The sequence below is a fragment of the Amblyraja radiata genome, chromosome 29, assembly GCF_010909765.2.
Source record: "Amblyraja radiata isolate CabotCenter1 chromosome 29, sAmbRad1.1.pri, whole genome shotgun sequence".
Classification (NCBI taxonomy): domain Eukaryota; kingdom Metazoa; phylum Chordata; class Chondrichthyes; order Rajiformes; family Rajidae; genus Amblyraja; species Amblyraja radiata.
This window is the reverse complement of record NC_045984.1, coordinates 28,671,687-28,686,140: the sequence shown is the minus strand read 5'-3', so window position 1 is coordinate 28,686,140 and position 14,454 is coordinate 28,671,687. Positions and strand designations below refer to the sequence as shown.

Genomic DNA, 14,454 nt, shown 5'->3' with positions numbered 1-14,454 from the left:
GGCCAGCTGTCCGACCTTCGGACCTTCGCTTACCGCCGACACCACCACCACCACCACCCCTCCTTCTCGTGGCCGATCATCGGTTCACGAGTTGGACGGGGCGCCGGACTTGGCGTGCGACATCGCGCCCTGGCCAAAACTCCTCAGCTGGCCCGCCGGCTGGGCTTTGTGTGCAGTCCAGCACCCGGGGCCAACTCATCATTCACCCCCCAGCCACGGCCGAGTCGGTCAACGAATTGCCGTCGGGAACTTGTCCCGTATTTTGACCCTTTGTCTCTTATTTGGGAGTGAGAACGTTGGCGACCCTAACATTCTCCCTGTGAGCGCGTGGGCTTTCTCCGGGTGCTCCGGTTTCCTCCGAAGACGTGCGGGTTTGTAGGTTAATTCGCTTCGGTAACATTGTCCCTGGTGTGTGTGTGGGGTAGAACTGGTGTGTGGGGGGGGGGGTCGTTGGTCGGTGAGGGGCCTGTTTCCACGCTGTATCTCTAAACTAAAACTGAAGTGACAAGTGTGCCAGATTATTGGGAGTTTTGAATGAATGAATGAATGAATGAATGATGATACTTTTTACTGAACTTCAGGACAAGCTGAGACAAGTCTTCCTCCGTTTCCCCTCCCACCCCAAGAATCTATTCTTCCTCGTCAACCACATCCACCGCCTGCCCCACAAATGTGAGTGCAAACCTATCGTGCAGATTATGCCGTATCCGCATTCAAACCTGGGCAGCCTCTGCCATCTGCTGCTGGTAATCGGAGCGCGTGCAGTGATATTTCTCCATGCTCGCCTTGTACGACTTGGCAGCCTTCTTCGATTTGAGTTCTGCCTGTGGGAAGGAGCACAGATCACGGTAGAGTCGCCGCCTTACAGCGAATGCAGCGCCGGAGACCCGGGTGCGATCCCGACTATGGGTGCTGTCTGTGCGGAGTTTGCACGTTCTCCCCGTGACCTGCGTGGGTTTACTCCGGGATCTTCAGTTTCCTCCCACACTCCAAAGACGTGCAGGTTTGTATGTAGGTTAATTGGCTGGGTAAATGTAAAAATTGCCCCTAGTGGGTAGTGTTAATATGCGGGGATCGCTGGTCGGCACGGACCCGGTGGGCCGAAGGGCCTGTTTCCACGCTGTATCTCTAAAACTAAACCTAAGTGGCCCGATGCTAGATTATCTTTAGTAGAGGTCCACCTCTTTCTGCTGACTAGTTAGCACGCAACAAAAAACTTTTCACTGTACCTCGGTAGAATGGCAATAGAATAAACTGAACTAAACGAACTAAACTGAACCACTGAGTTTCCTGCACCCTTGGTTCCAGAGTCTTTCTGGATTATCTATTTTGCTGGACCAGCAGAGGTCACGGCCTCCGAGAGGTGGGCGACGGCACCGGAACTTTCCGCCTAGGGCACCCAGGTGCCGAGATACCCGCCCGCAAAGTCGGCCTCGGAGGTCAGCTATGGGAACGGATCTGCCGGCTCTGGGAGGGCCAGAGTTCCACAGCCCCGGCCACAGGAGGCAAAGTCGACCCACTGACCGCCGAGCCACAACTTACAACCCAGCGGTATGAATATTGATGCCTCTAATTTCAAGTTCCCTCTCTCTCTCTCTCTCTCTCTCCCCCACCCTAGTGGGCCTCATAGTTTCACTGTTCGTACCCCCTCGTTATCGCCTCTCCCGCAGCCAGCAATGGACCATTGTGGGCTCCACCTTTCCTTGGCCATCGGTGCCGGCTCCGATTTCTTCTGCACCTGTTCACACCTCTAGTTTCCCTCTTCCCCCGACTCTCAATCTGAAGAAGGGCCTCGACTTGAAACGTCACCCATTCCTTTTCTCCAGAGATGCTGCCTCTCCTGCTGAGTTACTCCAGCATTTCGTGTCTATCTTCGGTGTAAACCAGCATCTGCAGTTCCTTCTGCAGATGAACTGTATACTGCAAGGGCCAGGAAGTGAGCGGGTAAGATCATCTCTGACCCCTCTCACCCTGGCCACAAACTCTTTGAATCACTTCCCTCTGGAAGGCGACTCCGGATTGTCAAAGCCGCCACAGCCGGACATAAACAGAACTTTTTTCCACGAGTAGTAGCTCTACTCAACAACCAAAAGTCTGTAGCCTCCTTTTGCTCTGGTATTTTAATCGATAATGTTTTATTATTAGTGTTTAATGTTTTATGTGTCATTCCTAACTGTCAATGTATGCCATGTCACTTGCGGGCGGAGCACCAAGGCAAATTCCTTGTATGTGAAAACATGGCCAATAAACTTATTCATTCATTCACTCACTCCTACACAGCACCAGTTACCTTATCAACTTCTTTCTGTGTAGCTCTGTCCTTTTTCAGCCTGTCCCATTCCAACCACTTGCTGTGATAATTGTCCTTGCATTTCTGCAGCAGCTGGACACTGGACTGCATATTCTGGACCGCTTCCAATGTTCCGGAGACCTCCTCCTTTGTCTGGGAGAGAGAGAAGGGGGGAGAGAGAGTGAAGGGGAGAGGGGGAGAGAGAAGGGGAGAGGAAGAGAGGGAAGGAGAGAGGGAAGGGGAGAACGAGGGAAGGGGAGAGAGAAGGAGAGAGAGGAAGAGAGGGAGAGAAGGGGAGAGGGAGAGAGAAGGGGAGAGAGAGTGGGGAGAGAGGGAAGGGGAGAGGGAGAGAGGGAGAAGGGGAGAGAGAAGGGGAGAGGGAGAGTGAGAGAGAGAAGGGGAGAGGGAGGGAAGGGGAGAGAGAGAGAGAAGGGGAGAGGGAGAGAGAGAAGGGGAGAGGGAGAGAGGGAAGGGGAGAGGGAGAGAGAGAAGGGGAGAGGGAGAGAGGGAAGGGGAGAGGGAGCGAAGGGGGAGAGGGGGAGACATTGCTAACATTATGTCCACTCTACACATGTATAAAATATTGGTGTCTAACTTTGCTGATTTGGGTCATTCATTAGCCGAAAGTCCAGCAGCAATTTTAAATGCTCAGCATTCAGTGCCAAGCAAACTGGAAGAACGACGCAGCAGGTAGTGCTGCTGCCACACAGCTCCAGTGACGCAAGTTCGAGCCTGACCTCTGCCTGTGTCTATATTTCCACAATGTCCCTGTGACCAAGTGGGTTGCTCCAGGTGCTCCGGTCTCCTCCCACGCCACAAAGACGTGTGGGTTGATGGGTTTAAATGGCAACTCTGTCATTGTTCCTGGTTGTGTAGTTGAGTCTGGGGGGGGGGAGTTTTGTTTCGTTTAGAGATACAGCGCGGAAACAAGCCCTTCGGCCCAACGAGTCCACTCCGACCAGCGACCACCCCTTACACTCGTTCTGCGTTATCCCAGTTTAGGAACCTACACACTCGGGACAATTTTACAGAAGCCAATTAACCTGCAAACCGGAGCACCCGGAGAAAACCCACCAGGTCACGGGGATAACGTACAAACTCCGTACAGACAGCGCCCGTAGTGAGGATCGAACCTGGTTCTCTGCCACTGTGAGGCAGTAACTCTACCCGCTGCACCACCCAATGCTGGCAATTCGCAAAGGGAAACGAGTGAGGGGGATGCTCTGAGAGCCAGCATGGACTCAATGGGCCGAATGGTAAGGAATTGTAAAATCTAAATACAAGAATCCAGAAGAGTTTCTTTAGGGTGGTGATAGTGAAGAGGTCGTAGGAATAGACAGAATGTGTAGGAAAGAACTTCTGTTGCAGAGAAGATAGACACAACAAACTGGAGTAACTCAGCGAGTCATGCAGCATCCCTGGTGAAAAGGAATAGGTGACGTTTCGGGTCAAAACTGAGTCTGAAGAAGGATCCCGACCCTAGACGTCACCTATTCCTTTTCTCCAGAGATGCTGTCTGAGCCGCTGAGTTACCCCAGCACTTTGTGTCTATCTTTGGGTCATAGTAGTAGGTGGGGGTGGGTCGGGGGTGGGTTCGGGGGGGGGGAGCGGTAGCCCGTGAAGGGAATGAGGCCATTATTCTCGCTCACCTTCCTGTGCACTTTGGCCTGCTCCTCGTTGAATCGGTTCATCTCCTTGATCAGATCGTGCAGTTTCCGCACCAGCTCCAGGTGACACAGCGCTAACTTGTCGACCGAAATACGAAACACCTCCCACATCGGGGCAAAGGTCCTGCAAAAACCCGCAGCGTTACTGCCCGCGCGGCTCCCGAACGGCCGTAGCTACCGGCTGTACGCGCTGGGTGGGAACACGGCGGGCTTAGAGCGACTCTAGAGTAGAGAACGTGGCGTGCGAGGAATGGGATGGGAGGAGGCCCGCACCAGCCTGGGACTGGCACCGCTCAGTCTCAGTTTAGTTGATTGTCACGTGTACTGAGGTACAGTGAAAAGCTTCATGTTGCGTGCTATCCAGTCAGCGGAAAGGCTATGCATGATCACGATCGAGTCATTTACAGTGTACAGATGTAGCTATTGTACTGTGTGTCTGTAGATCTGCTTCCGTGGTTAGCACGCTAATAGTTGCCTGGTTTGGACGCCATCTTGAAGCATGAGAACCAGAGCGTGGTCGTGAACGTTTGGCTACCATTCTATCATTCACATACGCGGTAGGCAGGCACCGCGGGCCAACACAACACCTGGGGGACCGCGGCCTGCAGGGGGAGCCACTGAGAGGACCACGCTCGGAGGACCCGGCGGACAGCAGCCTGCAGGGGGAGCCACTGAGAGGACCACGGCCTACAGGGGGAGCCACTGAGCGGAGGGCCCGGCGGATCACGGCCTGCAGGGGAGCCACTGAGTGGACCGCGCGGCCTGCAGGGGGAGCCACTGAGCGGAGGACCCGGCGGACCACAGCCTGAAGGGGGAGCCACTGAGCGGACCACACTCGGAGGACCCGGCAGATCACAGCCTGCAGGGGGAGCCACTGAGCGGACCGCGCGGCCTGCAGGGGGAGCCACTGAGCGGACCGCGCGGCCTGCAGGGGGAGCCACTGAGCGGACCGCGTGGCCTGCAGGGGGAGCCACTGAGCGGACCGCGGCCTGCAGGGGGAGCCACTGAGCGGACCGCGGCCGGTCGGAGAGGGAGGGCGACTGCAGGAGGTGCCCACACATCCCTCGGGGTACAAAGATGGACGGGCGAGGAGAGGGACATCGCGTGGATCGGGCACCGCTCATAACAACCGCAGCGCGGACTTTGATAATGGCATCATAAAACATGGCGCCTGTTGCATGGCACTATTTCTGGTACACTTGCTAATCGGGGCTTGGGTGTTATGGCAATACTCTACTGGACTGTTTGTGAGAAAAATAATCTCACGGTGTGTTGGCACCACGTATGTGACAATAAACTCCCTCCCACCTGGGACTGAAGACACACTGACCACAAGATGACCCTGGCATGCTGGACATTGGGGCAATAGAGCAACACTGGACCCATATCTGAAGATGGATGAGCTGGCACTGGAGAAGGTCCAGAGGAGGTTCACGGGAATTATCCCAGAAACGATCGGGTTAACATATGATGAATGTTTTGGACGGGACTGGACCTGTATTCGCTGGGGTTTAGATGGATGAGTGGGGACCTCATGGAAGCTTACCGAAAGGCTTGGACAGAATGGATGTGGAGAGGATGTTTCCACCAGTGGGAGAGGCTAGGATCAGAGGTCACAGCCTCAGGATTAAAGGACGTTTCTTTTGAAAGGGGATGAGGATTTCTTGATTAGTGCGGGTGTCAGGGGTTATGGGGAGAAGGCAGGAGAATGGGGTTAGGATGGAGAGATAGATCAGCCATGATTGAATGGCGGAGTAGACTTGATGGGTCAAATGGCCTAATTCTACTCCTATCCCTTATGACATGAGGAGGAATTTCTTTAGTCAGAGGGTGGTGAATCTGTGGAATTCTGCCACAGTAGGCTGTAGAGGCCAAGTCAGTGGATATTTTTAAGGCAGAGATAGATGGATTTTTGATTAGGGTGTCAGGTGTTATGGGGTGAAGGCAGGAGAATGGGGTTAGGAGGGAGAGATAGATCAGCCATGATGTAATGGCAGAGTAGGCTTGATGGGCAAAATGGATTAGATTTTGCTCCCTATCACCTGTGAAGTCAGGATGCATTGGAAGATGGAGCTAAATGGCACAAGAGACCACACACGACAAGAAGCCCAGCCAGTGGTCTGAAGGTCACTTGCCCACTTCTATATAGGGGAAGGAGGACGAGGCAGAACTCACCCCAGCGTTCCGTTAGTGCTCACCATCTTAGACAGCTTGGCCATGGACTTGGAGTAGGATTCCTCAATCAGCGCTCTGCCACAACGAGACGCATTGGTAAATACCACGAAACAGTTTAGTTTAGTTTAGGGTCACAGCGCGATAAACAGGCCCTTCGGCCCACCGAGAACGCACCGGCCAACGATCTCCGCATTTTCCTACTGCGCCAGGGACAATTTGCAATTTTATAGAAGCCAAACCTGTACGAACTTTGGAGTGTGGGAGGAAACCGGAGCACCCGGAGAAAACCCACGCGGTCACGGGGGAGAACCTACAAACTCCATACAGACAGCAGCCTTAGTCAGGGTCGAACCCGGGTCTCTGGCGCTGTGAGGTAACAACTCTACCGCTGCGCCACCGTGCGGCCCTGTAACATCTTAACGATAAAAACTCAGCGTAAAATTCATTGCTCATCACTTCACGTTCAAGTTACTCAAGCAGGCGTGTCTACACTTTATTGGGATGCAACACAGCATGGTTTGGGAACAGCTCCATCCAAGGCCTCGAGGAATCACGGAGATACGTGGACGTAGCCCAGTACATCACGCAAACCAACCTCCATTGCCTCCATCTACACTTCACCCATTCACACTAGTTCTATCCTACGCACATAGAGACAATGTACGGGGCGATCACTGGTCGGCTTAAACTCGATGGTTGGAAAGGCCTGTTTCCACGCTGTATCTCGAAAGTCTCTCTGAAGTCACATCCGTGGCTTAAGTCACTTTCAAGTCAAGTCACTTTTATTTCTATAGCACATTTAAAAAACAACTCTCGTTGACCAAAGTGCTTTACATTAGTGGAGGTACTAACGTTATCCAACTTTGGTTCATAGATTAAGTACATACATAAATACATACATATAGCCCTCCCTCAGAGGACGTCAAGAAAGGCTTGAGAGTAAAGATGAGTTTCAAGTCTCGACTTAAAGGAGTCGATGGAGGGGGCAGTTCTGATGGGAAGAGGGATGCTGTTCCACAGTCTAGGAGCTGCAACCGCAAAGGCGCTGTCGCCCCTGAGCTTACGCCTAGACCGCGGGATGTTCGGCAACCCCAAGTCGACCGATCTGAGGGACCTGGAGGTGGTGTGGTGGGTAAGCAGACTTTTGATGTAGGTGGGGGCAAGGAGATAAATGTGTGGATGATCTTTTCGAGGTCATCAAACTGGAGGAATTAAGGAGCCAAGGGTGTCCTGTGATTCTTCACCAGAGCCTGGGCCATTGAAGCAGTTTCTGTATGCTGTTACATTCCACTTCTGAGTTCAAGGCCAACAGACCAATCTGAAGCAGGGTAGACAAAAATGCTGGAGAAACTCAGCGGGTGAGGCAGCATCTATGGAGCGAAGGAATAGGTGACATTTCGGGTCGAGACCCTTCCTCTGACTGAGAGTCGGGGAAGAGGGAGACATAGAGACATGGATGGGTAAAGTGTGAACACGAGAGATCAAAGGGGAAGAAGCTCAAGGAAAAGGTGGAATGGATCACTGCTAGCTGAGGGGAAGGTATTCTATGGCGGCCACCAGTTCATTAGTGAGAGGAGCAGAATTAGGCCATTCAGCCCATCAAGTCTACTCTGCATTCAATCATGGCTGATCTGTCTCCCCCTCCTAACCAATTGTCCTGCATTCTCCCCATAACCTCTGACACCCGTACATATCAATAATCAATCTATCTCTGCCTTAAAAATATCCATTGACTGGGCCTCCGCAGCCTTCTGTGGCAATGAATTCCACAGATTCACCACCCTCTGACTATAGAAATTCCTCCTCATCTCCTTCCGAAAGGAACATCCTTCAATTCTGAGGCTGTACCCTCTAGTCCTAGATGATGTGTGCAGTTTTGGTCCCCTAATTTGAGGAAGGACATTCTTGCTATTGAGGGAGTGCAGCGTAGGTTTACAAGGTTAATTCCCGGGATGGCGGGACTGTCATATGCAGAAAATGGAGCAGCTGGGCTTGTACACTCTGGAGTTTAGAAGGATGAGAGAGGATCTTATTGAAACATATAAGATTATTAAGGGTTTGGACACACTAGAGGCAGGAAACGTGTTCCCGATGTTGGGGGAGTCCAGAACCAGGGGCCACAGTTTAAAAATAAGGGGTAAGCCATTTAGAACGGAGACGAGGAAACACTTTTTCTCACAGAGAGTGGTGAGTGTGGAATTCTCTGCCTCAGAGGGCGGTGGAGGCAGGTTCTCTGGATGCTTTCAAGAGAGAGCTAGATAGGGCTCTTAAAGATAGCGGAGTCAGGGGATATGGGGAGAAGGCATGAACGGGGTACTGATTGGGGATGATCAGCCATGATCACATTGAATGGCGGTGCTGGCTCGGCGGGCCAAATGGCCTACTCCTGCACCTATTGTGTATAGTCTATTCTCCCACAGGTGGAGACATCCACTCTACCTTCACGACCACCCCTCTGGAAGAGCTCCAGGTGACAGGAATGATCAAGTGGGGCGCTCGCGCCTGACGTTTTGGGACAGACTCACCTTTCCCTGACGAAGTCCGCCAGCTCTTTGACCGAGACCTGCCCGTGCTTCATGTTGTGGTAGAGGACGTCAAAGCCATTGTTCTTCTCCCCCTGCATTGGGCAAGGTGAAAACGTGTTAATACAACCTCCTCCCCCCCCCCCCCCCCCCCCCCCCTAAACCCAACAAGCCCCAGTCTGCCCAGTTCAACCTGCACACAGAACCAGACCCACATGAATGCATTCGGGCCCCATATCTCAGGAAGGACGTGCTGCTGCTGGAGAGAGTCCCAGAGGAGGTTTACGGGAATGATCCCAGGAATTAGTGGGTTAACACACGATGAGCGTTTGACGGCACGGGGCTTGTACCCACTGGAGTTTCGAAGGATGAGGGGGAAGTGGGGGGGCCTCATTGAAACTTACCAAATACTGAAAGGCCTGGATTGAGTGGATGTGGAGAGGATGTTTCCACTAGTGGGAGAGTCTAGGACCAGAGGTCATAACCTCAGAATAAAAGGAGGTTTCTTTAGGAAGGAGATGAGGAGGAATTTCTTTAGTCAGAGGTTGGTGAATCTGTGGAATTTATTGCCACAGAAGGCTGTGGGGGCCAAGTCAGTGGATATATTTAAGGCAGGGATAGATAGATTCTTGATTAGTACGGGTGTCAGGGGTTATGTGGAGAAAGCAGGGGAATGGGGTTGAGAGGGAGAGATCGATCAGCCACGATTGAATGGCGGAGTAGACTTGATGGGCCGAATGGCCTGATTCTGCTCCTATCACTTCTGAACGTATTGGACGTTCTTGCAGAGTCACTGCTCATTGATGGTGAGAGTGGCTCTTTGTGCAACTGCGCAGGTGATCCCGTGTTTATTCAGGCCGATGTCAGTTCCTGTCTGTGCATTGTTTTCCTTCCACTTTGCAGACTGGTTAAGGGAAGCTGAACCTTTTTTTTTTTTTTTTAAACAACTTTTACACAACTTCCTCAAAACTAAAACAGCAGAATGCTGGAGTAACGCAGCAGGTCATGCAGCATCCCTGCAGGAAAAGCTTTCAGGTCTCCTAGAGTCTGAAGAAGGGGTCCCGACCCGAATCGTCACCCATCCTTTCTCCCCAGAGATGCTGCCTGACCCGCTGAGATACTCCAGCACTTTGCGTTTATCTTTGGCATTCACCCACACCTGCAGTTCCTTCCTATCACCAAAGGTCAACGTTGGTCAATTCTCCAACCTGTACGGCAAGCTGCCTGATGTGACCACAAGTCCTCTCCCTGGTCAACAGAGGACGTGGGAGAGGGGCCATTCTGTGCCTTGTCCCTGCTCACCACTCAATAACAAGTTCACGGACGATTTTTTCTGGCTGCACAACCCCAACATCCACCGGCATCAAAACTAAAAAATAACATAATTCAGCTTTGCCAGTAACGCAACCGGCAACTGGGTCTAATATGGAACTATCTCACGAGATGCCAGAGGAGGTAGTTGAGGAATGTACTGCAACCGCATTTAAAAGGCACTTGGACGGGTGCATGGCGAGGGGCGGCAGAGAGGGATCTGGGCCAAACTTGGGTGAATGCAGGTATTAGCAGAGATAGGGCATCTTGGTCAGAGGGTAGTTCATCCGTGGAACTCATCGCCACAGAGGGCTGTGGAGGCCAAGTCAATGGATATTTTTAGCGCAGAGATAGATAAATTCTAGATTAGAACGGGTGTCAAGGGTTATGGGGAGAAAGCAGGAAAATGGGATTAGGAGGCAGAGTTCGGCCATGATTGAATGTCGGTGTAGACTCGATGGGACAAATGGTCCAACTATAACTTGTGAAGGTGACATGTTGGGCCAAAGGGCCTGTTTCTGTGCTGCCTGACTAATTGAACATCCATAGCATTCTTGGTTGGAGAATTTCGCAGATTCACCACCGAAGTTGCTATTGAATGGTGCCCGCTCCAGGCAAGTGTATTAGTTGCATGGACCTACTTAACTCACGACAGACAGCAAGGATTGAGGACCACTTCAACAACAACTCCGACCCCCGACGCATGTGGCAAGGCATCCAGGCCATCACGGACTACAGACCCTCCAACACCACCCCCACATCCAGCGACGCCTCCTTCCTTGAGGAGCTTAACCACTTCTATGGCCGCTTCGACAGGGACAATCTAGAGACAGCCATCAAGGCTGTGCTACCTGCCGATCACCAACCCCTCACACTCCCCCCCTACGACGTATTCGTGGCACTGAGTAGGACTAATGCACGTAAAGCTGCTGGCCCTGACGGCATCCCCGGGCGCGTGCTCAGGGCCTGTGCTGCGCAGCTGACAGACGTCTGGACTGACATCTTCAACCTGTCACTTGCCCAAGCAGTTGTCCCCACGTGCCTTAAATCCACCTCCATCGTGCCAGTGCCAAAACACTCCACTGCGGCAAGCCTCAACGACTTCCGCCCAGTTGCACTTACCCCCATCATCACCAAGTGCTTCGAGAGGCTGGTCCTGGCACACCTCAAAAGCTGCCTACCCCCCACACTGGATCCCTATCAGTTTGCCTACCGCAAGAACAGGAGTACGGAGGATGCCATCTCAACGGCACTTCACTCCGCCCTCTCCCACCTCGACAACAGAGACACTTACGTAAGAATGCTGTTCATCGATTACAGCTCAGCATTCAACACCATTATACCATCAAAACTGATCACCAAACTCGGTAACCTGGGCATCGACCCCTCCCTCTGCAACTGGATACTGGACTTTCTAACCAACAGACCCCAGTCTGTTAGGTTAGACAAGCACACCTCTTCAACCCTCACCCTGAACACTGGCATTCCACAGGGCTGTGTGCTGAGTCCCCTCCTCACCTATGACTGCACACCTGTACATGGTACTAACACCATCATCAAGTATGCAGATGATACAACGGTGATTGGCCTCATCAGCAACAACGATGAGTCGGCCTACAGGGAGGAGGTCCAGCACTTAGCAGCATGGTGCGCTGACAACAACCTGGCCCTTAACTCCAAGAAGACCAAGGAGCTCATTGTAGACTTCAGGAAGTCCAGGGGCGGCACGCACACCCCCATCCACATTAACGGGACGGAGGTGGAACGTGTTTCTAGCTTCAGGTTCCTGGGAGTCAACATCTCCGATGACCTCTCTTGGACCCACAATACCTCAACTCTGATCAAGAAGGCTCACCAGCGTCTCTTCTTCCTGAGGAGACTGAAGAAGGTCCATCTGTCTCCTCAGATCCTGGTGAACTTCTACCGCTGCACCATCGAGAGCATCCTTACCAACTGCATCACAGTATGGTATGGCAACTGCTCTGTCTCCGACCGGAAGGCATTGCAGAGGGTGGTGAAAATTGCCCAACGCATCACCGGTTCCTCGCTCCCCTCCATTGAGTCTGTCCAAAGCAAGCATTATCTGCGGAGGGCGCTCAGCATCGCCAAGGACTGCTCTCACCCCAACCATGGACTGTTTACCCTCCTACCATCCGGGAGGCGCTACAGGTCTCTCCGTTGCCGAACCAGCAGGTCCAGGAACAGCTTCTTCCCGGCGGCTGTCACTCTACTCAACAACGTACCTCGGTGACTGCCAATCACCCCCCCACCCCCCGGACACTTATTATCACTTATTATTATTTATTTAAATCATTTGCTATGTCGCTCTTCCAGGGAGATGCTAAATGCATTTCGTTGTCTCTGTACTGTACACTGACAATGACAATTAAAATTGAATCTGAATCTGATCTGTTCCCTGCTTCATCCTGAATGGGATGGGCTGGGTTGGCGGTGCGACCGACGTTGCAGCGGCCTCTGCAGTCCGTCTGTCTTTTTTTATTTTATTGTCCTGCTGAGGGTATAGTTTGTGGTGGGTTTTTGACTGTGTATGTGTGGGGGGCGGGGGAAACTTTTAGATCTCTTCCCTGTACGGGGACCCGACCTTTTCCCTGTCGGGTCTCCGTTGCCGTTGGGGCCTAGCACCGTGGAGCGGCCTCCAACCGGAACGACCTGGGGGCTCAAGTCACGGATCCTGCGGAGCTGCGGACCTACCATCGTGGAGCTGGCCGGCTTCGGAGCGTGGAGAGTTCGGAGCGTGGAGAGCTGCGGTGGCGCGCGGCTGCACCCCGACTCCGGTGGATGGTGACACCGGGAGCTCGCGGGTCCCCGGTGGGAGACCGCTTTGCGGGGCACCGGCAATGGCGACATTGCCCGCCCGAATTGCGGGGTTGAGAGTGACCTGGAGCGGGCCTTACATCGCCCGGCGCGGCTTTAAATGGCTGTGAACTTGCTAGCGCCCGCCAGGGGCTCCAACATTGGGACCCGGAGCAGGGCCTTACATCGCCCGGCGCGGCTTTAAGTGGCCGTGGGACTTGCTAGTGCCCGCCGGGAGCTTTGACTTTGACTTCGAGAGAGGAATGGAGAGCAGGGGAGAGACATGACTTTGCCTTCCATCACAGTGAGGAGGAGATTCACTGTGATGGATGTTTGTGTAAATGTGTTGGTGTGTGTCTTGGTTCTTTTCTTGTATGACTGCAGAAACCAAATTTCGTTTAAACTTCATATGAGGGTTCAAATGACAAATAAACGGTATTGTATTGTAATAGTTGACCCCATTTCTGGTTCTAGACACCCCTGCCAGTGAAAACCGCCATTACTGCACCTCCCCAGTCAAACGCCACGTACAAGTTTCAATGAGATCGCCACCCTTTATTACAAATTCAGGATTTAAAGGCCTAAGGTATTTAATTTCTCCCACCCCAACAATTAATCTGATGCAAGACAGACACAAAATGCTGGAGTAACTCAGCGGGACAGGCAGCATCTCTGGATGGGTGACGTTTCAGGTTGAGACCCTTCTTCAGGACTGAAGAGAAAGACCATCAGGCCCATACTGTCTTTCATATAAGTTTATAACTTATTTGAGGTGTCATGGTGGCGCAGCGGTAGAGTTGCTGCCTCACAGCGCCAGAGACCCGGGTTCGATCCTGACCACGGGTGCTGTCTGTATGGAGTTTGTACGTTCCATTCCTTCTCTCCAGAGATGCTGCCGGTCCCACTGAGTTACTCCAGCATTTTGTGTCTATCTTCAATTTAAACCAGTATCTGCAGTTCCTTCCGACACAATTAACCTGATGCACCCCCATTTTGCTCTCTCCATCGCAACTCTTTGTTTTGGTGCATTGCAGTATTTTGACACCAAGCGCTTTGGCAAGAAGCTAATCCAGGCAATCGTTCCAAGTTGTACTGAACAACAGCAGGCAGAGATGCTATCGTTCAGGTGTTATGTTAAAATCTGCCCTTGTCTGTCCTCCATAGACGGAAGTCAAAGTCCCTGCTCCTCCTTCACTTTTACTTCACGCTGCCTCGGCAAAGTGGTAGAGTTGCTGCCTTACAGCGAATGCATAGCCGGAGATCTGGGTTCGATCCCGACTATGGGTGCTGTCTGTACGGAGTTTGCACGTTCTCCCCCTGACCGGGTTTTCTCCGAGATCTTCGGTTTCCTCCCACACTCCAAAGACGTACAGGTTTGTAGGTTCATTGGTTTGGTATAAATGTGAAATTGTCCTTAGTGTTTTTGCTATTGAGGGAGTGCAGCGTAGGTTTACAAGGTTAATTCCCGGGATGGCGGGACTGTCATATGCTGAGAGAATGGAGCAGCTGGGCTTGTACACTCTGGAGTTTAGAAGTATGAGAGGATATCTCATTGAAATATATAAGATCGTTAAGGGCTTGGACATGCTAGAGGCAGGAAACATGTTCCCGATGTTGGGGGTGTCCAGAACCAGGGGCCATAGTTTAAGAATAAGGAGTAAGCCATTTAGAATGG

General features: G+C 52.3%; 1 protein-coding gene across 4 annotated transcripts in view; it reads right to left on the bottom strand.

Moving 5' to 3' along the window:
- Nucleotides 1-14,454, bottom strand: part of LOC116989559 (F-BAR domain only protein 2-like) — an 80,582-nt gene that overhangs the window by 39,757 nt on the left and 26,371 nt on the right. For all 4 annotated transcript variants that reach the window (XM_033047056.1, XM_033047059.1, XM_033047057.1 and 1 more), the window contains exons 2-6: nt 8,658-8,749; nt 6,133-6,207; nt 3,940-4,081; nt 2,291-2,443; nt 720-824 (exon numbers count right to left, since the gene is read on the bottom strand). In XM_033047056.1, the coding sequence (XP_032902947.1) occupies nt 720-824; nt 2,291-2,443; nt 3,940-4,081; nt 6,133-6,207; nt 8,658-8,749 (567 nt within the window). The remainder of the gene's footprint in view (nt 1-719; nt 825-2,290; nt 2,444-3,939; nt 4,082-6,132; nt 6,208-8,657; nt 8,750-14,454) is intronic.